This window comes from Trichechus manatus, unplaced genomic scaffold (genome assembly GCF_000243295.1).
Source record: "Trichechus manatus latirostris isolate Lorelei unplaced genomic scaffold, TriManLat1.0 scaffold00006, whole genome shotgun sequence".
Lineage (NCBI taxonomy): Eukaryota > Metazoa > Chordata > Mammalia > Sirenia > Trichechidae > Trichechus > Trichechus manatus.
The window spans coordinates 25,444,034-25,471,554 of record NW_004443942.1 but is presented as its reverse complement, the minus strand read 5'-3'; the positions used below and the strand labels follow the sequence as shown (position 1 = coordinate 25,471,554).

At 40.5% G+C, this 27,521-nt stretch overlaps 2 protein-coding genes across 3 annotated transcripts in view; both read right to left on the bottom strand.

Moving 5' to 3' along the window:
- The window catches only part of NAT10 (N-acetyltransferase 10), a 34,307-nt gene extending 20,995 nt beyond the window's left edge, over positions 1-13,312 (bottom strand). The window contains exons 1-8 of the mRNA XM_004369781.1: positions 13,256-13,312; positions 11,196-11,318; positions 10,919-11,010; positions 6,923-7,094; positions 4,963-5,085; positions 3,922-3,983; positions 2,020-2,134; positions 1,817-1,924 (exon numbers count right to left, since the gene is read on the bottom strand). Coding sequence (XP_004369838.1) covers positions 1,817-1,924; positions 2,020-2,134; positions 3,922-3,983; positions 4,963-5,085; positions 6,923-7,094; positions 10,919-11,010; positions 11,196-11,303 — 780 coding nt within the window. The 5' untranslated portion in view covers positions 11,304-11,318; positions 13,256-13,312. The remainder of the gene's footprint in view (positions 1-1,816; positions 1,925-2,019; positions 2,135-3,921; positions 3,984-4,962; positions 5,086-6,922; positions 7,095-10,918; positions 11,011-11,195; positions 11,319-13,255) is intronic.
- Positions 13,313-20,772: 7,460 nt separating this feature from the next.
- Positions 20,773-27,521, bottom strand: part of CAPRIN1 (cell cycle associated protein 1) — a 32,884-nt gene continuing 26,135 nt past the window's right edge. For both annotated transcript variants that reach the window (XM_004369778.2, XM_023738238.1), the window contains 5 exons: positions 26,346-26,496; positions 25,090-25,284; positions 24,530-24,630; positions 24,048-24,111; positions 20,773-22,509 (listed from right to left, as the gene is read on the bottom strand). In XM_004369778.2, the coding sequence (XP_004369835.1) occupies positions 22,445-22,509; positions 24,048-24,111; positions 24,530-24,630; positions 25,090-25,284; positions 26,346-26,496 (576 nt within the window). In that variant the 3' untranslated portion in view covers positions 20,773-22,444. The remainder of the gene's footprint in view (positions 22,510-24,047; positions 24,112-24,529; positions 24,631-25,089; positions 25,285-26,345; positions 26,497-27,521) is intronic.

The following is a 27,521-nucleotide window of genomic DNA, read 5'->3' as shown; positions in this document are numbered from 1 at the left end:
AGTGAGCAGTGAGACATGGGGACCTCATACCACCAAGAAAGCAGTGCCGGGAGCAGAGCGCATCCTTTGGACCGGGGTCCCTGCACCAAGAAGCTCCTAGTCCGGGGGAACACTGATGAGAAGGCTGACAGAGAGAAAGCCTTCCCCTGGAGCTGACACCCTGAATTTGGACTTTTAGCCTACTTGACTAAGGAAATAAACTTCTCTTCCTTAAAACCATCCACTTGTGGTATTTCTGTTATAGTAGCACTAGATGACTAAGACACCAAATATGAACTAAATTTTCTAAAATAAAATGTCAATTCAACAAAGACAAGCAACCCAATTAAAAAATGGGCAGAAGAGCAGATTAGTTCACACACCCAAAAAATATAGATGGCCAACAACTGCATGAAAAGGGTACCTGGCTCTCTGATATTTAAAGAAACATAAATTAAAACAATCTTGTGTTCCCATACTAGATAGGTAAAGGTTTAGAAGTTTAACAGTACCCAGCATTGGCAAGGCTGCAGGGAAAAAGGCATTTTTCATACACTGTTGGTGGTTCCACAGACTGGTGGGACATCCACTTTAATGCAGTCACTCTCTGATCCAGTTAATTCCTGGAAACTTATGCTAGACATACTGCCCATGCATCAAAAGACGTATCTGTATAAGAATGTCCTAACAGCACTGTTTATAACAGTGAAAAATCTGGAATCAGCCCAAATGTCCAGTAGGGGACCACTTACACCCTATATAGTGTGACCTCTTCACGAATTTAAAAAATATCCATTTACAGACATAGAAAAAGATCCAGAAGGATACACAGTAAACTTAATAGCGTTACCTCTGGGGAGTGGAACTGCCAAGTGGAAACATCAGTTTTCCATTTTTTACTTTTGTACCTACTAATTTTTTTTTCTTTTTTTTTAAACCACAGGCCATTAATTACTTTTATAATACTACTACTAGTATTATAGGTTCCTCTCCCCTTCTTCTCCCACCCCTCTCTTCTCTGGTGATGAAGAGAATACCAGGAAGTAATTTGAAGCAGCCTAGGGCCTGCAGCCTGGCTAAGCTGAGAGCTGTGTAGCTGATTATTACGTTTCCAGATGAAAAGGGAAACCAACCCATTGGGAGTCATCCCCAAGTGGGAGGTGTCAATGCAGCTGTTTTCCATCATGAGAGTAGAGCCCAGGAGCCCAGAGGCCTGTGCTACTCATCTGAATGAAGCTGGACCAGGACCCTGAACATACCTACAGCCTCAATGGCCTCTGAGCCATCCCCAGTCAGCTCCCACTACGGCCCAGGAACCAGAGACGCTGAGCTTACCAGCACTGGCCACCTCAGGTGAGCACTGAAAGGCAACCTGGCAGCTCCCACCCAGCCTACTGCTGTGTCCAAAGACCAGGTACTGACCACCACAGAGGAACCACACGTGGCCTCACATGAGGACTGGGCTAAGTACAGGAGGCCTCAAGCTCTCACTGTGGTAAAAGTCACAAGCAACTGGGGTTTAATACGTATCTTTACATCATCAAAATGGGTCTGGGATTAAGGAATACCAGAGTATCACCCTGTCTTAGAAAAATGCTGAGGGTGTTTCCTCTCCAAACTTAATCCATGTCTCCCTGACCCCCAGCTCCCTGAGCTGTTAAGTTGGGGTGGGGTGGAGGTCATCCCTGGAATTCTCCTGTGAATCCAGACAACACAGAGGAGTCCTGCTGTTGTGGGGCAAGCATGAGTGCAAGCAAAAGAAAGGGGCCCTTTCCCCGGGAAGGATCCAAGTCTTGTCCTCACTGGGCTTCTGAGGCTTTCTGCCCGCCACCCTCACCTGGTCTAGGGTCTTGCAGCAGTCCACCAGCACACCCACAGGCTGGGTGTCCTGCAGGCTCTCCTTCAACTCCTTCAGCTCCAGATCAGAAGGCCCGAGACTCTCATCCTACCAGAGAGAGAGGAGCAGAGGATTTGCCACGGAAACATCAACACAGAAAATACAGCCTCCCCCAGATTCCCAGGCCCCTGACACAGACTCACCGGAGTCTTCGGAGGTAGCGCCTCAATGCTGGCTATGTGGGAGGAGAGGGGCAGGATACTGAGCTGGTCATCGATGACGAGACACTTCTTACAAGAGGCCAGAGACAGAATAAACCTGAGGGAAAAAAACCACCATAATGAGGTGTTGAGGAAGAGGGGCAGCAGTGTCTACACAACAAGCGCTTTTGCTTTTCTTCAAGAAAATCATTTGGCCCCACATGACTAAGAAGCCAGAGAAAGCCGGTGTGAGTAGCGAGAGATGACTCAGAGCCTCCTCTATAATGAACATGCTTCATAAAGCAAACAAGAAAACCAAGGACTCCTCACAAGAGACCGATTACAAGCCTTCCTAGGACGCACAACCACCTCCGTTCTCTAAGCCTCTTGGCCCTTCCCACATCCTCCGAGGCTCACCCTTTACCACTAAGGTGTCTCATTTGGTTGTTGTTGTTAGATGCCATTGAGTTGGTTCCGATTCATAGCGACCCTGTGTACAACAGAACGAAACACTGCCCGGTCCTGTCTCAGACCATCCTTAAATGTGGAACTCCAAACCAAATGGCCACCAGTCACATGGGGAAACAAACACATACACAAATGGATTTACCTTCTATCCCAAAAAGAAAAAAATTAAATAAAAGGGAGAGGAAAGCTCCCTTAAGAAATGTAACATAAACATTCTCGCCTGTAGAAAAAGACGTATTTGGCTATAAAATTCAAACACCCTCCTACAACTGCAAAAAAAGGGTCTCACTGGCTACTTTCACAGGCTTCTGTTCCATTCAGCAGCACACAGCTCCTCCTTTGGTCTACTCATTCTACTGAGTTAAAGTGTCAGATTATTAAAATTAGAAAAAGCCCTAAGGTTCACTGAGGCCAGGGTTTCTCAACCTCAGAACTACTGACATTTTGGATCAGATAATTCTTTGTTGTGGGAGAAGAGGCTGTGCTGGGTATTGCAGGCTGATTAGCAGCATCTCTGGCCTCTACTTACTAGATGCCAGTAGCATCCCCCACCCCTCTCCCTCCATTCCACTGCCCCAGTCATGACAATCAAAACTTCTCCAGACACTGCCAAATGTCCCCAGGGGGCAAAATCACTCTGGTTGAGAACCACTGATCTAGGCCACAGTTTCTTAAGGTACTGGTGTACAAGGGCTCTGTGGTCAAATAAAACTGGGAAACAATCAGTTAAACAGGTCCCTGCTGCTGGAAAACTTTTCAGAAGCTATAAGAGGATAATGAAAACCTTCATAAAGGGAAAGCAGTATCACCATTTCCCAAACGTATTTGGTTAGAACACCCTTTTGTAACAAGGTCCCTCTTAAAACAACAGTGTTCTGTGAAACACACTTCAGGAAGCAGAGATTGACACAAATCCCCCGTTTGAAAGGTGAGCAAGCTAAGAGCAGGGAGGTATGGTGACTTGGTTAAGGCCACCAAACTAGCCAGCGCCAGAACCAAGACAGAAGGATCCAGGTCTCTGGTCCCAACTTTCCACTCAATCTCACCCCTTCCAGCTAGTTTCACAACTACTACTGCTGTCAAGAATCCCACTGCTTTGGACTCCTGTACAACCTTCCTCACATGTAAAACTTTCAGTTGGATCCAAGAGAAAAATATTCCTCCCACTATGGCTCCCCCAAGGAGCTCTGATGGCACAGTGATTAAGTGCTCAGCTGCTAACCGAAAAGTCAGTGGTTCAAACCCACCAGCTGCTCTGTGGGAGAAAGATGTGGCAATCTGCTTCCGTAAAGATTTACAGCCTTGGAAACCCTATGGGGGCAGTTGTATCCTGTCCTATATGGTCACTATGAGTCAGAACGGGTTTGTTTTTTTGTTTTTATCGTTCCCCCACAATCGTAAGGGATTGAGAAGTACGCTGCAAACCTAGAGACCTACCGTTCATTAAATCTTCCCACGACATCCTGATGGGCCTCAGTTCTGTATCTTGAATGCACGTCCTAAAAACAGCAAGACAATACCCATTAGTGTCCAAATAGTGCTAAGGTTCAGGTTCCAAATGTGAAGATTTCCGTCAAGCAACCCTGGGATAAAGGAGATGTCAGAGATGCTACTGGAAACAGAATCCACTCCTACACACCACGCTATGCTAAACTGGCCAAACGCCATTTGCTGGAACCAGGATCAGACACATCCAGTGGGAACAGCAAGTCAGAGGCCCAGAGGTGAGAGCAAGCAGGGCATGTCTGAGGAACTCTGAGGAGGCCAGAGTGTGAGTGACGGTAGGAGTGGTAGTGATAGGAAGCAGCCACTGAGATTTGAGGAAAGACCATCTCATCAGATAAACGCAGCTCATGAAATCTTGAACACAATTCTAACACCACTGCCAAGCAGCTGGGCAATGGGCATGACTCAAAAACCGCTTCTCAGAGAACAAACGTGACAGGACTAATGGAGTCAGGAGACAAGCTCTGCATCAGAGGAGACATAGCTCGACCTCTAACCACGTCCTTAAAGTTGCGCCTCCTTTCAGATAAAGCTATTTCTCCCAGAGTCAAAGTTCTCTCTTGCCAAACAGGGAGTAGAACTGGCAAAGGTTTCTTAATCATCCATTAAGATGAGAGCCAGCGCGGAAGTTTGCACATGGTCCCTCTTTTTACAATACACAAATTTAGGCACTGGTGTGACTCTGCAGAATACTCATTCTAGGAACTTTAACCATATAAAAACTGCATCATATTCGAATCTCACTGGTGTAGGATTTGCAAATGCCTGCAAACAGATGAGAAATGCAGATTCCTACACACGCTCGGGGCCACCAAGATTTATCTGCAGCGATTTTATGATTAGTTGCACTCAATGAGCTCCCAGCCCAGACTGTGCTGACTGCCCAACAGCAGTTTTTACATGAAAGTAGCCTGCCATGAAAACACACAGTGATTTGAGCCTCCACAGTTAAGTTAAAAAACAGACACTTACCATGGTCATCGTGTACAACTGCCTGAGTGAACTCATGGTCCGTAGGAGGATGACCACCAGCCCGCCACCTTCCACTGTTTCTACAGTCCTGGCCAACAAGTTTGGAGTTAAGGCTTCAAAATCCTAGAAAATGGAGACCTTAGAAAGGGCTGGTCATGCAAATGGCACCCCCAGGGATACCAAACCAAGAACAAGATGATAAAGTAAAAAGAGGGCTTCAGTGCACAAATACAAAACCATGCCCCCTCACCTGCCGGTTTACCAGGACACACACAAAACACACACATTCATGGCCCCTTAGTCAGGGGCACTACACAAGAGAGCCTAGCCCTTTAGTACAGGTGTACTTGCTTTTTTGTATGTCAAAAATGTTTCTATGCAACTCTGATAAAATCCTACTTGGAAACAGTCCTCCAAGTCTATTGTGGACTCAACATTTGAATTTCAGACACATCCCATGTGCTTTTTCTGACATGTGTGTAGATCTACCATGTTTGACAAAACTACACATGTGGGAGCTACTGCTTAAAGGAGCCCATCACTGCTGTAACTGTTAAGGGGGGGTGAGTGAACACTCCCCACCAATCAGTGATCAGTCCAGGTGTTTCCCTGGATGAGAGTGAGAAGGAGGCAAATATTCTCTTTTCCTGGCCTCGATGGTGGGATGCAAGCCAGAAGTGTACCAGATAACCCACTGGAATACAGAAAAAAAAGTGGAACTTCTAGGCGTGATTTAGTCCCTCATTTCTTAATTTATTTTTGCAAAGTATGTTTTATAATTTACATAATCATAAATATAGCAGTATATACATATAACAAATACACAAAAAATCTGAGGGTTTATCCTTAATTTTTTTTTCTTTTTTGGCAGGGTTAGCTGTCAAAGCAGGAGCCCTGGCAGCAAAATGGTTAAATGCTTGGCCACTAACCAAAAGCTTGGTGTTTAAATCCACCTAACAGTTTCATGGGAGAAAGACGCAGCGATCTGCTCCCATAAAGATTACAGCCTAGAAAACCCTATGGGGAAGTTCTACTCTGTCACATGGGGTCACTGTGACTAGAAAATGAACTTGAAGGCAACTAACAACAAAAGGTGTCAAAGAATAAAACAAAAGCTACCAGAGCTGAAAACAAGGAAAAATGCAAAACTTCAACTAGTAACTTGCCAGACAAGAGAACACATACCACTGAAGAAATTTACCAAGTAGTTCTTACAAACAAGAAAGTGTGTGTTGGGGGGTGGGGAGTGGGGTGCGGGGGTGGGCAGGGGAGGGATAAAGAAGATGTCATGATAGTTATACTAATGAAGCACTCTGAATAGGACATATGAGTCCACAGGTCTGTACCCAGTTGATTAAAATAAGTTCCACTGCTCACTAGTCAGGGAAGAAATCTTTGGTTAGGTCCAACAGGGCTCTGGAGTCCTAGGGTCACTCAATGTTCAATCCTTTATCAACTTCAGCTGGTTAGAACTAGCCGTGATAAAACTTAAGCCATGTTTAGTATCTCCAGGAAGGAGCTCTGGTGGCACAGTGGTAACAGCTTGGTTGCTAACTGAAAGGTCAGCGGTTCAAACCCACCAGCCACTCTGCAGGAGAAAAGATGCAGCAGTCTGCTCCCATAAAGATTTACAGCCTTGGAAACTCTGTGGGGCAGTTCTACTCCATCCTATAGGGTCGCTGTGAGTTAGAACGTGCTCGATGAGAGTGGGTTTCGTTTTAGTTTTCAGTATCTCCAGACAAGTGCTGCCTTAAGTGGATCACTTTGCTTTCATATAGGCGTAAGTGATTAAGTTTCCTTTGGAAAAATAGCCAAGTCTTCCATTAACAATTCTAGGGGTGGGGATGTGAATCTTCTCACCTTACTATACCACCAGTTCTCGCTGAGGAACCAGTCAGCCCCAGCACCTCAGTGCTCTGGGCTCACCCGCTGATCCCACAGGCTAGAGGAGGTCACCCACCTGGAGGACACACATGCCGAAGGTATTGCCCAGGATCTTGTGGGTTTCATTGTAGTAGCAATAGCGAATGTTTGTGGCTGCTACGAAGAGTTCAAAGGGGTCATCTTGCTTTATGCTCAGTGTCCCATTCTTTATTTTCTTCTGCAGCTGTCGCATCCTTTTCTTCCGGTGGCTGCAATCACCCCCAACCCAGGAAAGCCAGTTAACCAGAGGGGCTGGAGAGTTGGAGACAGGGTAAAGCCTCATTCGATCATGCAATCAGACCCTCAGAGCTAACTTGGAAATTGTGAAGCTAATTCCCTCATGTTAAAGCTGAAGAAAGCTGGAGAGGCATTACAGCAGAAGGCTACAAAGATGGGCTTCGGAGTGAGCAGTGACATGCCTGCGTATAAACCCTACTGTTTTACTCCGTGACCTTGCGCAAATGCTTCACTTTAAAAGAGGAGTAATGGGAGTATCTAAACCGCACAGTATTTGGCCAGAGCCAGAGCTTGAAACCAAACCTAGGTGGCCTCGTTTCCTGACTCTTAAGCGATGTTTCCACTACACCGTGATGCTCCTCAGAGGGCTTGAGAAAAGCAGTCATGATAGAGTCCTTTATGGATGAAAATCTTTCCTGAATACATTCATCTCCTTCGTTACTCAAACTGTGGAAGCAAATCCTCCAATCTAAGACAACACTGACAGAGGATGCAAGGGCTGCAGTAGAATTGGTTAAGTCTCTCAGAAATCCCTGAAGGGTTTTTTTTTTTCTGTCTTAAAAACCCTGAATCTCCAATTGTTATTTACCTTTTTCTCTTACAGAAAGAGAGAATAAGAGTGCTCCAGAATTAAGGATTATAGCTGATCAGAATTTAACCACAATTTTCTAACTTAATAGCTAGAATCAAGGTCCTAAGCACTCTGGGCCTCCACTTATTCATCTGTGAACCAAGGCAGTCAGTGAGTTCATCTTCACCATTCCTTCTGGCTTGTGCCTTAAGTCCATGACTCAGAAGGGAGCATCAGCTTTACCACGACACACTGCCAGCTCAAGGACCTGACAGTGATGGGGTGGGAAGGCTACAACAGAATAAACTTTTCAAAGTAAAACCTGTGGGTTAAATTCGAAAGGCAAGTCTGCCCAGAAAACTGTGAGCTGCCTGCTTCTATAACCATCTCACATTTACCAAGTGATCAGTAGTGAGAATCAGAAGCCTCAGGAACTTTAAATTCTGCCAACAAGCAAAAGCCCTTATTCTCAAATTTACATTAAAGGCGCCTACCTACCCAACTCTGAGAAAGTACATACAACATAATACCAATTATGTTTTAAACCTCTATATCAGTGACATACACCTAAACGCTAACAATCTCTGGGTGCTGGGATTACGGGTGATCTTACTTTCATCTTTGTGATTTTTCTGTATTTTTCATGTTTTCTACAATATGATATTTATACTTTTTTTAAGGCAAAACTACTCAAAATCTTTTTTTTTTCTCTTATATTTAAAACAAAATTATTTTATTGTACTTTAGGTGAAGGTTTACAGAACAAATAGTTTCTCATTAAATGGTCAGAACACATACTGTTTTATGACATTGGTTAACAAACTCACAACATGTCGACACTCTCCCTTCTTGACCCTGGAGGACCCTTTTTCTTTTTTGGTGAAAATACACATAGCCAAAGATACGCACCATTTCAAAAATTTCTACATGTACAATTCAGTGACATCGATTATATTCTTCCAGTTGTGCTGCTATTCTCACTATCCTTTTCCAAATTATTACATCACCATCATCTCCAACTCACTGCCCCTTAGGCTTCCCATCAAACCTTTTGAGTTGCTGCTGTCAATCTGATCTCACATCGATAATTTTTTTTTTTTTTGTACTTTAGATGAAAGTTTACAGAACAGAATAGTTTCTCATTAAACAGTCAGTACACATATTGCCCTATGACAATGGTTAACAACCCCAAGACATGTCAACACTGTCCTTTCTCAACCTTGGGTTCCCTATCACCAGCTTCCCTGCCCCCTCCTGCCTTCTAGTCCTTGTCCCTGGACTACTGTGCCTCATTAGTCCTGTTTTGTTTTATGGGACTGTCCAATCCCTGACTGAACGGTGAACCTCGGGAGTGACTTCACCATTGGGCTAAAAGGGTGTCCGGAGGCCATACTCTTGGGGTTTCTCCAGTCTCTATCAGGCCAGTAAATCTGGTCTTTTTTTGTGTGTTAGAATTTTGTTCTACATCCTTCTCCAGCTCTGTCCAGGACCCTCTGTTGCGATCCCAGTCAGGGCAGTCAGCAGTGGTAGCCGGGCTCAAAATCTCATTTATTTTACGCAGAATCAAATTTCTTTAAGGCTCGAGGATAGGCACTAACAGAGTTCAACGCTTAGTGCCAATTAAAATCAGAATAATTTTAGAGCCTGTTAACAATACACTCAACACATATTAACTGAGCATCTACTACAAACATGCTAGAGCATTCGAAAGTATGAAAATATAAAGACAAGCAGGAGAGGCCTCCTAACTAATGGAGCGTACCACCTGGACATAAAAGCCCAGTACAGAAGCAACTATATCCTGAGGCAGAGTGTGACCAGCACCATACAAGCAGAATAAGTGCTAAAGAGGGTACAGGAGCCATCAGGTATGACAGAAGGGCTTAGGAAAAGCTCCCTGTAGAAGGCAGGCCCTGAAAAATGGGGAGGATTTCAGTAGAGAAGATAGAGGTGGAAGGGGCATTCCAAGCAGAGCAGACAGCAAGAAAAAAGGCACGGAGCTGAGCCAGAACACAGGGTCTGAAGCCCTAACAGCAATTCCAGGACGTGAAATAGAGAAGTCAAAAGGAGAAGAAATGAGGAATGCATATTTAAGGTGTGTTAAATGTGGGCAACTGACTAGTCACAAAGGTAGTCATAGTAGCTGGGAGAACAATCAGAGCAGGAGATAGACACACATTTGGGAATAAAGGAGGGCGAAGAGGGCCACAGACAGAATCATGCATACTAGCTAGTTTAGGGACAGAGATAAGACCAAGGGAAAGAGAAGAGCTCAGAAAGGTGGTCTGACTGTCACAGAGGTCAAGAAAAGAGAGTGTTTCTGAGGTGGACACATATGGGTTATCTGTCAAGGACTAGCACTCTCCCTGCTCCCACCCAAGACTCATCATACAGGGTTGTAGGTAGAGCTGCCAGACTTCTGCTATGTGATCCCACCTCCCCTGGTCCATGGGTGGGCCCCTTTCACTGAGAATTCTGGAAGAAGCCTGATTTCCAGATGTTGGGGCCTGTCACATGTAAAACTCAAGTACTGTTTCTGCCATGGGGACAACAGAAAACAGAAAGCCTGACTGCAGTGAGAAAGAACAGAGCAGATATGCAGAAGTCAGACAGCAACAGGAGTGGCAAGGAAGTGCAAAAGGCTTCTGTTTTAAGGTGTCTGCAATAAAAATGAGACAAAATACTAGCCTGAGGATAAGGCTGGATATGTAGCTGACCATTTTGAGAATGGGAAAAGCTGAGGCATGCTTATAGGAAAAAGAAGAAAGTTAAAAAGCTGTATGGAGTGGCCAGCAGAAGAAAGAAGATAAAAGTCTGAGAGGTGAGAGAAGAGCTCTAGAGAAGATAAAGGGGTATGTTTTGGACATGGAATGAGGTAAATCCTCCTCAGAAAAAAAATGGGAAGGAAGAATGAAAACAGAGTAGGAAAAGGCAACTGAAGGAACCTGCATAAGATGGGCTTGGTCAGCTTAGAAAAGGAGAAAGCAAAACCATGTGTAGAGAGCAAGGCAATGGGTTGGGGACCTAAAGAGCATGAAAATGATTTGAAACTTACTGCTAAGAATGAAGAAAGGATGTCTATTTTTTTCTCCATTTGGAAGTGTCCTCAGAGATAGCACCTCCACTAATGATTCCTAAAAAACTATGTCAAGAAATCACTTCCTGGTACTTAGCTAACGGTCAGGAATTTTAAGTGGGGTGGGACACAGAAAGGGCCAAGCTTACCTGCTAAACCCCAGCTCTTTCTTATAACACCACAGTACTGAAGGGCGAGCCTTCACAGTTGCTTTGGACAACATGTGATGGAGTATCACTACCTGCCAAAAAAAGAAGTTACAGAATCTCAGGGCCAAGAGAGAGTATTTATCATTTCCAAAAAACAAAAGAAGGTTCCCAATAGGCATTTTACTTAAAGAAAACCAGCTAAAGAGACCTTAATGTCATTATGTGCTGAAACCCCAGAGGGACACAAAGTAACACAGAAGTGTTTGTCAAGTCTTACCTGATCCTTTCCTCGATCCCCAACTACAACAAAGAGAGACCTCTGCCGCTCAGCTATCCCATTCTCAATGAGAATCCGGATTCTGTTATCTACCTTCTTCCGATGCATGGCGGAAGACTATCACTAAAAGAGACAGAAAGGAAACACAACTGAATGTGAACACCAGATTCTGGATTAGGAACAACGTTAACTGGCTTCCTCCTGTGGGGCCGGGGGCTGTGCTAGGCACGTGTATAAGTTTCACCTTACTTAACCCTCAAAACAGTGCCATAGGGAAGAAATCAGCCTCATGTTTAAAATTAGGAAACAGGTTTGGGAGGTGAAAAAAATGCTTCTTCAGCCTAAGAAGTCAACAGGGAAACTGGAATTCACAACTCTATTGAGGAGATAAAAAAAATCAGAAACTTAAACATCAAAAAAAAAAAATAGGAGAATGACTTAAATATATAATGGTACATCCATGAGACATAATAGGCAGTTACAGTTATTTCAAAAACTATCTACAGATATTACATAGATGCTTAAGAAAAAATAACATGGCAAGATAAAGTATCGTAACCACTTTTTTTTATACATATATACACAACATACGGAGAAAAAAAGACTGCATAAAAATACCAAAATGTAGTTACTTCTGGATGGTGGGATTGCAAGTGATTTTTATTTGTTCTTTTGGTTTGTTTTTTAATTCATGTTATTAACAAAATTAGGAGAAAAAAGCAAAGAATATTTCCGAGATGAAATGTGTCTGATTGTTTCTTCAAGAGAGGGAAAACCCAGTAAAGACTTGGACAGAGAGATCTCTAAAATTATGTGATTATAACCCCCCTCCAAAAAAAACCTGCATCATTACCACAATAAGTACACCAAAGAGACATCAGGAAATCAATTCTATTACTACAACATAAAGATAAACATAATATACTACTTAAAACCTACAATTCCTGCTGCATTCTAAACGTTGTTGTTAGGCGCTGCCAAGTCGATTCTAACTCACAGCAACCCCATGTGACAGAGTAGAACTGCCCTATAGGGTTTTCTATGCTGTAATCTTTATGACAGCAGAGGTCCTTCTCCTGTGAGCTGCTGGGTGGGTTCAAACTGCCAACTTTTCAGTTAGCAGTCGAGCACTTAACCTAAACCTTAACCATGACTTAAGTGTCCCTTGTAATCTCCCCATCAACCTCCTAATCCAAGTATAAATCTTAGCAGCTCTGTCTTTACTATAAAACACTATATCACCATCAACACTCCCTGTTTTATAAAGAAAGATGCAAGTATAAAGAATTTAAGTACCCCAAGGCAGACAAGGGATGGAGACAGAATCACACTCAGGTGTGCCTGACTTCAAAGCCTGAGCTCTTTCCTGTTCACCAACTTGCCCAGCTTGGAGGTCCTGTGTTGTGGGCCACATAAAGATTCCACAACTCAATCAACAACTAATTACTAAGGGCTGTTTTTGCTCTAGTTACTGTGCCTCAGAAATACCAAATAAGGTCCTTGACTTCAAACGCTTTCATTCTCCTTGGAGAATGTATTTAAGGGAAAGAGATGAGGGACAACTAAAGACACACAAAATTTGATGTAAAAATAATAACTACAGCCAGTGGTCTGATGAAGGTGAGATTAGTGTGGATGGGGCTGCCATGGAAGGCTTAATGGATAACGAAGGCCTTGAAGTAGAGGAAATATTATTTCTCATTCACTCACCTATCATTTAGCAAATATATGAGAAGCACCGTTCTAGGTGTACTAGAAAACAAAGTCTTGAATGTGACTATTGAAAACATGGAATAAAGAACAAGCATAGCATAGTAAAGAGCGCGAATCGATAGACAGCCTCAGTGGAAAGCCCAGTGCTGCAACCAGGAACACTGGGAAATCTCCGCGGAGAGCAAAGTGCTGTCACCCACCCACCTCGCTCCTCCAGCTATTGGTAGCTGAAGGCTGGGATTCCAGCAGCGCTGCCCTCTAGAGCGCACAATGAGCCCGCCCGAGAGTGGGTAAGGACACAGACGCCGACCTCGGCACCCCTCCCCAACCCTCCCGTGACGGGGTACCTGAGGCTGCAGGCCAGCCGATCCCAGCCAGGGGCGAAGCGGAACCACGTGGGAGCAGAGCGGCCCCAGGAGTGAGGAGGACCCAGCAGGATGCCCCTAGCGGATGCCCTGCCGCCTGCTCTCAGATGTCGAGAGGGACGCGCATCCTGCTCAGGCTTTAGAAGGCAGTACGCGCGCGAGGGAACTAACCACGCGGAGAACGAAGGGGACCTTCCTCGAACCCTGTCGCCTGATGATGACGTCAGAGACCAGGGAGGTGGAGATACCACGTAAGATTACTCGGCTTTCCAGCTTTGGCCTCTTCTCGCGATAGCTATGGTGCCAGGTGCAACTTGCCTCTTTCGTGTATTATTGCCACATCTTTCTCCCACGGAGCCGCTGGTGTGTAAAAACCTCCAACCTGTTAGCGGCCAAGCGCTTTTAGCACCCTACCACCATGGCGCCCTATACTCTAGCTACCAAAAGCAAAATACAGATGTGTGATTTATTTACATCTTCCGCATCCCAGCGCCTGCCATTGTGCTAGGGCTAGTTTGGGTGCCCTGGTAAGGTTGGGTGCAGCACACGGTTTTAGTGATCCAGGGTTTCAGTGTTAGCCTGATTGTGCGAGACGACTGGCTCCAGCGATCTATGCCACCATTTTTCTGATCCCCTTATTTAACTTCCCACTGTGATGTGCTAAGATGCAGAAACTCCATGAACAGATCCATTTCATTCAACTGATCCCCCCCTACCCCGCAATATTGACACCTTGTGGACCCGTCTAGAATTCCATAGGGCTTCCACCCACCGCTACAGCAGCTATACTTTGCAGTATCTCTTTAGGCCTCAAAGTGGCCATCAAATGCTGGAATTCTGAAAACCAACTCTGGGGGTATTCTGCTGTTCAATTACTTTCCCCAGGCGAACTCGTGGAAGAACTTACTAAAAGTGCCCCCTACACCTACTTCGTAGTTTTACATTTTTTTCTTTGGGTCAGATCAGTCAACTTCAGATACACATATGCAACTGCTTGGATGCTTCAAACTCATGATGTCCAAAGAAACTTCTTACTCCCCTTTATCCCTTGAAACCCCTCCCCCAAATTACCAGCCCCCCCAACTCTTCATGTATTTGCCAGCACCATCCCTCTAGTCCAACTCCATCATCAAACTTTTTTCTAATCCATTGAATGTTGATATGCCGACGCTACTGTTAATAAAATATCCTTGTCTCCCCCCTCCCATTGCTTACATGATTCTACTTTTAAATGTTAAGAAAGTATCAAGTAAAATGTGACTGAAATTTGAGGGGCAAGGAAGGCCCCCAAGATGGTGACACTGGAACAAAGACATGAATGACTAAAGCATGAGCCTCAAGAATATTTGAGTGAAAAGCCTTCCAGGCTTAACACGCATGTGCAAAGGCCGACATGGGAAAAATCTTGACAAAGCAACAAGTCTGGCCAGAGCACGGTGAGCAAGAGGGAAAACGGCAGGAAACTGGGCCACATAATATAAAATATAAGGCTTTCTGGAACGTAGATTCAGAACTTAATTCTAGATGTGATGGAAAACCACTGGCGTTTGGGAAGCAGGAGTGACAAAATCTCTCTTAAAAAGCCCACTCTGGCTGTGGTGCAAAAATTACACTATAGAACGGTAGAAGCAGGAGCAGGGAGAACCAGAACCATTTTAAGTTATTGCAGTTACCTCTTCTAGGATTGTCATGCTGGCTGGCAGTCACAAGTGCTACATGACTCCCGATATACTTTAAAGGTAGAACCATGTGCTCTTGATGGGAGGACTAGATACAGGGTATGAGAGAAAGTCAGTTTTGATTTGAAATCCTCAAGGCATTGCGATCAAGATGTTGACTGAGTCTGGAAGAGTTTACGGCCTAGAAATATTCAGCAATGACTAAAATGCGGATGAATTCCAAGCCATGGGATTGGGCCAGATCACCTAGGGAAGTCAAAGTCTGACAACTGACACGTGAAGAATTCACAAAGGATAATGAGCAGTACCCAGTTTTGATGAAATTTATAGAATTCATTCACCCCACCCAACCCCAGTTTGTGTTATAATCATCTCACATAGACTACACTGCAATAGCCTCCCTAAAACTCCTACCCATACATTCTGTTCTCAACACTACACCATGTTTTTTAATGGCAATTTTATTAGGTAATCCACCAGCCTCCCACCCTCCACAGCTTAAAAACCTTCAATGGTTTCCAATTGTTAAGCGACAAAACTTAACATGGAATGTAAACATAAGGCCCTGACTGCAGCCCTTACCTGTTTCTCCAGCCTCTTCATAATCTTTACTTTCTTTCCACTTGTGCCAAGAAGACTTCCCAGTCACTGGAGATAGGACCTTTGGAAACGTTCTTCTCTTCCCCTCCCTGCCAAGTTTACTATACCTCTCCTTCAAGTCTTAGCTCAATTATCCCTTTCAACCAAGTCTTTCCTGATCATTTTAACTAGGTTGCATTGTATCAATCGTGGCCTTAATACCTATCATCAACTATTTTGCTTTTGTGTCATCAGACAGGGATTTTGTCTCCACTCAATGCCTAGCACTTGGCATGACTGGCAAATAGATAACCAAAACTGCTGGAATCTTAGTGTTTCATTACAAAAATCTCCATAATATAAACACTAGAAAGAAAACTAGTACTTACAAAAAAAGAATACACTAAAAACTTTACTGTATCAGAGACAAACCCCTGATCTTTCACAGCCTACACTCAAAAAGCCAGGCTGCTGCATAGAACTGTATTACACTTCAGAACAGTTTAAGGAGATAATAAAATCCTGATTGAGAGAATGTAGTAGTAGCCTAACCTTCTCAAGAGCTTAGTCTACCGAACAGAAGATTTCTTTAATCCTTTTCTTCTCTGTCACAAGTAACATTACTTCTTTACTTAAGACATTTGCTGGTTGGTGTACACAACTGAAACAGCTTTCTCTCAAGGACAATAAAAAATCAGATTTTAACATGACTAATCTAACGTGGGAGCCCTGGTGGCGGTGGTTAAGAGTTCAGCTGCTAATCAAAAGGTCAGCACTTCAAGTCTACCAGCTGCTCCTTGCAAACCCTATGGGGCAGTTCTACTCTGTCCTATAGGGTCGCTATGAGTTGGAATTCATGGCAACAGGGTTGGCTTTTTTTGGGGGGGCGGGGGGATTAATCTAATGTGATTTAAAACATTGACTAGTTTTTCCAATACTTCTACAGAATTCAAAATTAGAAAAGATACAGAGACGAGCCTTAACAACTTACAAGCATTTTCCTGAGCTTTCTTTCCTTTTCCATTAATTCTATAGAAGGGAAAAGCTCAAGGACAATACTGATTCTTTAAAATATAATTCATAGCTATTAAAACAAAGTGCTTAATAAGAACTCATGTGGCATGTGGATCAGCTTAAAGATGAAGTAAAAAAGTTTGAGCTTAGTGCTTACCTGCATCCCATTTTCCCTAGTTAGACTAATATATTCTTGAAAAAATAAAACAATCCAAAAAATGTTAAGACACTTAGGAGGCCAACTGCTCAACTACCTTCTACATTTTATGAATTGGTTGTCAACTGAGCATCTCAGTTAATGAGTCTTCTGAGAAGCAGCACACATTCTCTTGTCTCCTATTACTGGGAAAAGTCACCCATGCAACACAGTTGCATGTATAAGGAGATGAACTATAGACACTAATCGATACATTTTAAGGGTATTTGGTTTAATATCAAATGGAAGAAAAAAAAACTTTTATATTTTTAGGAATATTAGGATCTAGAAATAAAACTGCCCTAACCAATATAATCAATGACATCCTACCCTAAATTTAAAAAAGAAATTTCATTACCCATGGGAGATGACTGATACTGTGCATTTATAAAAGTATTTTGTATGGGGAGTCTTGCTACAACAAGAAGCTACAGTGACGTGCAACAATTAATTCCTTGCAATTCTGCTAAAATAGGCAATTGATCAAACAAAGGCTCTCTGAAGCTAGGATGAGCATTCACATACTATAAAGGACACTTAATACCAAGACTCAGATTTTGATGAAATAAAGTTTTCTGCTCCGTCATGAGGCACTTCTTTAAAAAATAGTCTGAATGGAGACATAAAAGCTTTACATTTAGACTGTGATAACAGAAGCAAAAAAAAGTATAATATTTCAAAACGAACACTTCTTTTAAAAATTCACATAGAAATAATCAATTAACTACTAAACTTTTACACATTTACATCTTCACTAATGCACAGAAGTTGGAAATCTAGAAGGAATTTCTTTCAATCTCATCTCAGAACTGATTCATAGAGACCATCACTACATGAAGAACTTATTTACTTCAACTTTGTCATGTTAAATATAATGAAATTATTTTCTACAGATAGCAAATTTAGTTTTGTATAGGATTGCAAGCATAACATCATCTAGAGATCACCTAATAAACCACAAATATTTTACCCAGCCCCCCAAAATATAGCTAACATATGGTTGTGGTACATCCCAGGCAGATGGCACTTAAAGCACTAAAGCAGAGGTGCTAGCAAAAATACTCATTTACAAAAGTAAACAGATAACCTTTCCAGTATGATGTACCACAACCACACGAGAAAAGTCAAGAAGTTTATTTTAAAATAAACACTGAAAGATCCCCCCACTCCCCTACAAAACTTTTAAATGTGGAATGTTCAACAGTCTATCCATTTTAGTAGGGTACAAAACCAGCAAAAACTCCAGTAGTTTAATGATGAGTATATGAGAATATTTTTGTCTTTTTAAAGCAGCTGAAAATGGAAAACCATTCCATGCTCATGGACTGAAAGACTTAACATTGCAAAAATGTCAATACTACCAAAAAATCTAGATATAATGAAATCTCAATCCAAATCCCAACAACATTCTCTAATGAATTGGAAAAACTAATCTTCGACTTTGAATGGAAAAGGAGGAGGCCTCGAATAGCTAAAGCAATATTGTAAAAACAAAGCAGGAGGCCTCACACTTCCCTATCTCAAAATTTACTATACAGACAGAGTAATCAAAACAGCCTGGTACTGGTTCAATGACAGACACATAGACCAAGGGAACAGAACTGGGAACCCAGAAGTAAATTCATCCATCTAGTGGTAGCTTGATCTTCAACAAAGGGTCAAAGTCTATTCAACAGGGGAAGAAGTGTCTCTAACAAATAGTGCAGGCAAAACTGGATATCCATATGCAGAAAAATGAATCAGGCACAAAAACTAAAAATCATATCATACACAAAAACTAAGTCAAAATGGATTAAAGACCTAAATGTTAAAGCTAAAACTGTTAAAGTTCCTGGAAATTAACAGAGTCAAAGCTAGGGGAACTATTTTTCGGCATAAATAGTCTATCAAACAAAACTAAAAAATGCATGAATGACAGAAGATAAATTACATTAATTGTGACCTCCTAAAAATTAAATGGAAACTGTGGTGGCATAATGGTTAAGAGCTGTGGCTGCTAACCAAAAGGTTGGCAGTTCAAATCCACCAGGCGCTCCCTGGAAACCCTATGGAGCAGTTCTACTCTGTCCTATAGGGTCGCTATGAGTCAGAATCGACTCGACGGCAATGGGTTTGGTTTTGGTTTTTGGTTAGAAATTAAATATTTATGCTCATCAAAAGGCTTTACCAAGAGTAAAAAGAGAATCTACAGACTGGGAAAAAAATTTTGGTAACAACGTATCTGACAAAGGGTCTGATCTCTAAAATATACAGAAAACTTCAACAACAACAAAAAAATCTAATTAAAAAATGGGCAAAGGACATGAACAGACACTTCACCAAAGAGGACACTCAGGTAGCCAACAAATACATGAAAGGATGATTGAGATCATTAGCCATCTGAAATGCAAATCAAAACTACAATGAGATACTATCTCACCCCTGCAAAAATGGCAACCATTAAAAAAACAGAAAACAACAAATGCTGGCAAGTTTGTGGGGGTACTGGAACTCTTATACATTGCTGGTAGGATTGTAAAATGGTGCAATCACTATGGAAAACAGTACGGCGCTTCTTCAAAGAGCTAGAACTAGAAATACCTTATGATCCAGCAATCCTACTCTTAGGTATATATCCTAGAGATATAAAAGAAGTAACATGAATAGACATATGTACACCTATGTTCATTGTAGCATTATTCACAATAGCAAAAAGATGGAACCAACCTAAGTGCCCATCAACGGATGGATGGATGGATAAACAAACTGTGGTACATATACAATGGAATACTACACAAGTATAAACAATGTGGTGTCCGCAAAATGTAACATGGATGAATCTGGAGGACATTATGCAAGTGAAATAAGTCGATCACAAAAAAACTAATATTGGATGGCCCCACCATTATAAAAAGTCCAGAATAGATATACACACAAAGCAAAGTTCTTTGATGGTTACCAGAGATGGGAGGTAGAGGAAGTGGGAATCATTTTCTAGATAGCAGACACTTGTTACTTTTGGTGATGGGAAAGGCAATCTCAAATATGGGTGAAGTCAGCACAACCTGATCAAGATAAATAAAGACACCAAGAGGTACATGACAAAAAGGGACAATTTTGGTAAATGCTGTAACATACAATTTTGCAACAACAGTAAAAACAACCAAAAAATATGTGTGTGGTTATGTAGGTAGATATTGATGCATATATGTGTATAGAAGGCATATGCCAGTAAACACACATGCATGTATACGTGTATCTGTATGCATACGTATAAACACGTTTTTGTGTGCTGCATATATATCCACATAAGTAACAAACCACGTATGGGACAGTTAGAGAGGCTTCCTAGACATATCCAAACAACTCACGGGATTGGTTTACTGGATCAAAAGGCTTGGGACCATAGTCTCAGGGGGACAACTTAAGTCACCTGGCATAACAATAGTTCAAAAAGATAATCATCTACATCCTTGTTTGGTGAGCAGCGTCTGTCTGGGGTCTTAAAAGCTTGTGAGCGGCCATCTAAGATACAACTGTTGGTCTCTACTCGTGTGGAGCAAAAGAGAATGGAAGAAATCAAAGGCTCAAAGAATAGTCCACAGGACTAACAGCCCACAGGAACCACCACCTCTTCTAACCTGAGACCTGAAGAACTAGATGGTGCCCCGCTACCACAACCGCCCAGTCTGACCAAGAACACAATATAAGGTACTGGACAGAGAGGGAGAAAAATGTAGAACACAACTCAAATTCCTAAAAAACACCAGATCTACTGGACTGACAGAGACTAGAGGAACCCTAGAGACTATCACCCTAAGATACCCTTTAACTTGCACTGAAGCTATTTCTGTACGTCACCTTTCAGTCAAATAATAAATTGGCTTATAAAACAAACAATATCACCCGTGAGTAATATGCTCCATTGAACAATTAACTATATGAGACCAAGAAGTCAACAATCACCCAAAAGCAAAGACAAGAAGGCAAGGAGGAGAAGGGAAACTAGATCAATGGAAACAGAACAAAATGTAAAATGAGAATGCTGACACACTGTAAAAACTGTAACCAATGGCACAGAACAATTTGTATGAAAACTGTTAAAGGGGAACCTAATTTGCTGTGTAAACTTTCACCTAAAACACATTAAAACAAAATAAAGTAGCTGAGCACCTACAGGAAAAATTCTCAGCTAAAGGCTAAAAATAAAATTCAATTTCTGCACAAAAAATAACATTATCTTAGTAGCCTTTCCTTCATAGATGGGATTCATTCTCCATGAAGTCAAAGTGGGACTCAACAAAAGCAGCATGAAGTTCACAGACACACAGAGCTAGTGCTTAAACTGCTAGCACAAATTCCAACATAGTACATAAAACTAAATTACTACTGAACTGTCCACCTCCATCAAACCTGTGACTCTCTCTATGTTTCTAAGGAAAGAAATCATCACTTTGAATATAAATGCCTCCATAAGAAAAGAATTTGAGGGTTAAATCAGATGGTAAGCACAAGTACTACAGAAATAGCTGCTGGAAATAACCATAAAACTTGTGACACTAACAATGCATGGGGATAAATTACATGAGCTGCTAGCTGTTGAACACCAGTGTTTCAAGATACAACTTTTATAAACATGTTTTATTTGTTTTGCTTATACCATCAGAACTGAAAACTACTGACTTGTCATTTCCCTAAAACAGGGAAACCAATCTAAAACACATACTGGTGCTTTTCAAAAGATAGCAATTTAAAAGGGTGGTAGCAGCAGGCATTTGATATCTTTTTCTTTTAAAAACCTTCAGGCTGCAGGAAAGACGTGTGACCAAAAGTGTTATGATTATCCATTAGAGATTTTCATCAGTACCTTTACCAATTTAGGTGACAATATAGCAAGATTCAGGGATTAGTAATAGACAATGTACATGTCATAAGGAATGATAGAAAGTACCAATCCTTACAAAAGTCATTGTCAAAGAAACTGTTAAGTGTTCAAAAAGTATCTAAATACTTCACATTAAATACAGAAGAGGCCATCCAGATTATATCCCATATTTGTTGCATATTTTTCAGAAAGTGCCAATCAAAGCCTGATTTTGCATTTTGGCTTTGTCTTATACAGTATCAGCTGTTAAAAAGCAATTTATATGTTTCTGTTTTTAACCACAGTCATTTGGCCAGATGATGAATAGTGCTGTGTCAAAGCTGCCAGCCTTATGTGTGTGATTAAGGGCCCATGCATAATTTTGTATGCATCTAAATGTCTAGTGCTCTGATTTAACTGGAAAAGTTCCTTCCATCTTCCTTTCATAGGAAATATCTTAGTCTTGTCAATTACCACTGAACAACACTAGGGCTGATTTATAGATTTTATCCAATGTCAAAAAAGTCAATCTCGCGTTTTCCAAACCACTTCAACTATGGAGATATTATCACCCCATAAGGTGTATGCTTTACTCTTAAGCAAGGGTGAGGAATCTGAGTATCATGTGCAAGGCTCAAGATGACGCTTAGGACAGAACATGCAGAGTAAAAATAGTTTCCTTCCATATCCAGGTAATATAAAGCTGACAATTGTAGTAGTCCTGTCTTTATGGGATGAAAACAGTCCCTTTACAAGAAGTTTCCTGAAAGGGAGAACAAATAGATAATAACTCTTCTGGTAACATTATGGTACACTGGCCAGTGTGTTTTTGGCGATTAAACATAATCCTGTGAATCAGATTAATTCACTTGCTGAGTGTTCATTTGCGGCATCCCTCTGTTGGGTCTTGGGGGCCCTCCACGACCTAGAAGACAAAAATGGCATTTGGTTTTTCTTTCAAATATTATTTGTTTTGCCTTCAAGCAGATTTTCATCTGAAGTCAAGAAGCATGTGGGCAGCCTGTCACCACATTATTAGGTTTAAGAGGTCAATTCTTCAGTGTTCAAGTTTCACCTGTCCTGGAAGTTGTCATGCGTAAATTTGCTCATGTTCTCTACTAAAAGAAGAGCTAATGGAGTATTCCACCAGTACTCATTCATTCATTCATTCAATAAGTATTTATTGAGTGCCTACTATGTGCCAGGCACTGTCATCAGGCGTTGGGAATAGATACAGCAGTGAAGACAGACAAGGTACCTGCTCTCATGGAGCTTACATTCTAGTGTACACTCTAGCTTACATTTCAGTAGTAACACCATACTATCAAAATTAATAAAAGCACCAGAATGAAAACAGACCTTATTATCTAAACTGTTAAAAAGAAACTACATAACATTCAAAATTGTATAATGACTTGTAACAGATAAAATAACTTTTTACATGCTGTTGAAACAGATTTGTAGCTTTCAGTTAACTCAACTTTCATAGAATATGCTACAAGGTGGGAAAGAACATAACCTACATTCACATGCAAATATCCTTTGATACTTCAAGTCAGTAATTCCTAAGTGATCCATTAATTAAAAAAAAAAAAATGCACCTTTTTGCTGGTCAATTTCTGCTAGCATTCATTCAAAGTACTTTGTAATTATTCGTTAATACACATTTTATACATGTTATGGCCAATATCTAGAGGAATTCTGTTCAGTATTTAACTGCCCTCAAATCAGAGAACCATTTAGAACTTTAGATTATGAAATGCTAGCTCTAATTGTTAAGTAGGTGAACTTCCTGCCTAAATAGGAAGTAGTTTTCCTACCTAAAAAGGTAAACAAAGCAAAAAGCTCTTAAAGACTGTAATTTTTAATTATGGTTCAGTAAGTTAGTTAGGAAGTTGGGGATTTTGTTTACAAGTCAGAAATAACTTGATACTTATGTCACTGACAGTCCAAAAGGCAATGAAATTTCAATTTTTTCTATCACTTCTAAATGGTTCTCTAAATATAACTACACCTTATCGGGCCACTGAAGGGTTTCTGGCCCTAAAATATAATATGCATGTTTCAAAAATGAAAGAGGAATAATAAATTTATAGAAATGTTCAATCTCATTCCAAAAATGTCTTACAAAAATGTTTCAGTTAAGTACTTCCTAAAAACATTTAGCAGGTTTTTGGACCTGAAAAATAATTTCCAGTTGGAAAAACACTTTTTCTAACAAGGAGAAAATGTTCCAGTTTTCAAGACAGTTTATATAGTAACAGGGAAAGTCATTCAAAAAATTAAAATTTGGGTTCAAGATTAATTTTTAGAAACAGAGCATTTCATTTAATCCCTAGCAACAAGTCTGGAAAGGATAAATGTACTCCTAACATGTAACCTACATGCAGACTATGAACAGCTCTTCCAAGGCCAGAACAGAAGCTCCAATTAGGAGCTAGGATCACCACCACAAAATATTACCTCGTGGGGCTCCCCGTGGTCCACTCTGCCCAGAGCCTCGCTTGAAATTCTGCTGATATCCATCCTAAAAGACAAACTAGTTAGTATTTAAAAGAAAATGTAGTTTTTTGAAAGCTTACCCATCTATCTCTATTCTTACAGCGTTACACTTGCAGAATACAGAATCATTCTTCCTTATTCTTCCAGACATTTCAGTTTATCACAGATAAAAGTTATTCTGTAATTGTACTTCTATTATTCTCATTAACATTTATTTCTCTGCTATTAAAAAAAAAAATCACTATTTTTTTAAGACTTTATTATGAGTACCTACGGAGGGTTAAGCAAAGTAAAAGTCATCATTTTCTACAACGAAATGTCATGTAGAAAAGTATAAATTTAGTCTCAAGTTACTTCATTATGGGGGTCCATCATGCAACAACATCACTCTTGTTCATTAGTGTATTTAGGTTAGATTTGTATTTTAAAACTGCTTTACCTACCCGCTGATAGCCAGAGTAGTCCCGAGGAGCATTGAATTGAGACTGCGTATAACCACTGTTAGGAGTGTTAGAGAATGAAGGGCGGTAACCATCATATCCTCCTAAAATTTAGGAAAAGAAAATAATTTTCTTATCTTCACAAGGATATTTTGCTTTTTAATTATTAAGCAAGGGAAGAACTGAGAAACTTTGAAGTCATGCTACTCCAACTAATCTATAATTTCCTATCCTGATCCAATCTCTTTATAAATTTCTACGAGTAGTGTCTTAGAAAATAAAATTTTCACTTAACCATGCACACATAAAAAAAATAAAACAACAAAAAAACAATCCCTATCCCTCAGAGGACAACGGAAGACATTCGTTTGACTCTAAATAAACAAACTTACTCCCAATATTATCATTTAGGTGACTATTAAAACATACCGAAAATATTTAAGTTATACTTAAGAGGCTAAGGCAAAGATACATGTCTTTCCCCAGCATAGCTCTATTTTTTTTGCAATAGAAAAAGAACTTGAAATAGTGAAAGGTTATCAAATATACTTTTTTTTTTTTACCTCTGAATCCATTGGCAGGGCCTCGGTATCCATTCATCAAGCCTCTAGAACCACGGGAGCCTCCACGAGATACACCACGGCTATTGTAATAGGGCTGATTGCTTCGTGGAAATCCAGTGTTCTGCTGAGGAGGCTGCTGGTGGTTACCAGTCACTTGGTGGGGCTGGTCCTGGGAACCATGGTAAGTGCCAACCACTACAATGAAGAAAAGAAAACCATATATACACACGCATGCAGCTTATGATTATTTGTCTGTTCTCCCACACTCTTTCTGATTAAGAAGTGTTTTATATGTATTAAAAAAAAAAACAAAACTGTTGCCATCGAGTCGATGCCAACTCAGAGCGACCCTATGGGACAGAGCAGAACGGCCTCAAAGGGTTTCCAAGGAGAGACTGATGGATCAAACTGCTGGCCTTTTGGTTAGCAGCCTAGCTCTTTACTACATAATGTCCTCAAAATTTAATTCTGTCTTTAAAGAAATTAACAATTTATTAACAATAAGGAAACTGACATATTAATGAAGTCTGTATCTTTCTTGTACTCATAGATCAAACTAAAATGGGGTAAAATTATCTAACAACATCAAACTTTTGAAAGCAGGACACACAATTACATACTTCTAAACAAATGAATTGAAAGTCTATAAGGAATTTTATACCCCTTTCCTCGAGGGAGAAGATTTGGCAATATCTGGAGATGTTTTTGGTTGTCACAACTAAAGGTGTGCTACTAGCAGCTAAGGAATCCCAATGGGGCAAAAGTAAAACACTAGGCTGCTAACCTAAAGGTTAGCAGTTCAAATACATCCAGTCAACTAAATGCAACCGCTAAGAGATTTCTGCACGTTTTACTAATTAGCATAATGATTACCATGCCAACTTCTTATCGCTTCTTCCCTGACTTGCTGCCAGCAATCATGCTAGCAGGCTTGAATCAATTAGCAACTAAAAGTAAAGTTCACATAATTCAAACAACAAGTTTAATTCCACTAAAAATATACAATGTAACAAGGGTATTATAAACAGTTATTGGCCAAAGGAAAATGGGTACAAAGCCTCCAAAATGTATGTAATTCACATACAATAAGTATAAACTTGACTTAACTCAGGATCAGCAATGAAAAATTCCTATATTCTACTAAAAACAAAAATAATTAACTCTTGGACACTGCCACTCTAAAGTCCAAACAGTCTTAACACTGTCAATAATTGTTGGAATGCAAGTAGCCAATAAAATGACAGTGATTTTCCTACCTGTTTGAAGCTGCTCTTGCTGAAGCTCTGTTTGTTCTACTTGGTGAGGCTGACTGGAAAAGCTCTGGTTATAACTGGCCTGGTACTGATTTTGCTGCTTTAAAGTTTCCGGTTCATTAACAGGGGGAACTGGGGCATTCATATTGAACACCTTTAAGTGAATAAAGTAAATGATTAGTTCATCCCTACTTTTAACATAGCAGATAGCAATGCTGGTTTCACTACAAACATAAAGAGCATTTCGAAAATCTCAAACACAACATCACCAAAAAAAAATCCCTCAACAATGCACTTCAACGTGGGGAAAAGATACATATACCATATAACACTTAACAAACAAGAGTATAACGATATGTTGCACAATTAAGGTAGGAATTAAAAATCTAAAAAAAAAAAAAAAGACCACAGAAAAACAAAAATGCAATCAGTGGCATTAGAAATTTTCTTACGTATATGAGATATTTTTAAAAGGTGCAAACTCCTGATACAATACCACTTACAAAAATTTATTCTATGTACTTTCAATTGAATAATATTTTCATTGATATTTAAAGTTATATTTTAGGTATTTAACTCTATGAACCTTCTTCTGAGCACTGATTTAGCTGTAATTCCATAATTACGATATGTAGTGTTTACATTATCGTTTTCTAGAAAGCCGGCAATTTTGAGAGACTTATTGAAGGATCAGAGTTAAAGTATTATAGAATTTAAAATTTACTTTAAAATCAGTAAAATTAAACAAATACAGAAAAATGTAAATGATTGTTAAATCTAGCTAATGATTACATGGATGTTATTCTACTTTTCTCTGTATTTAAAATTTTAGTTATCAAATAAAAAAGGTGAAACTATGAAACAGGACATGATGAACCGAAGTTGATGTCACTGAAATATGTATGTGGTGAATGTTGCACTGACAATATTTTGTTGTATATATATTTACTTTAACTAAAGAAGAAAGAAAAGTAAAGCAAAAAAAGACAACATAGGTACCTAACTCGTAAGACTCAGATTTCTCTCTGGGACCTAGAATAGCCAGTCTATGTTCCATTAAATATGTCCCACAGTTAGGGTAGATAGAGACTCAAGCACAAAGCTAAATTAAGACTCGTTGTTCAGAAGCTAGCATGATGCATCATACATAATAGGGACTTCATGTCAGTTGAATTAATT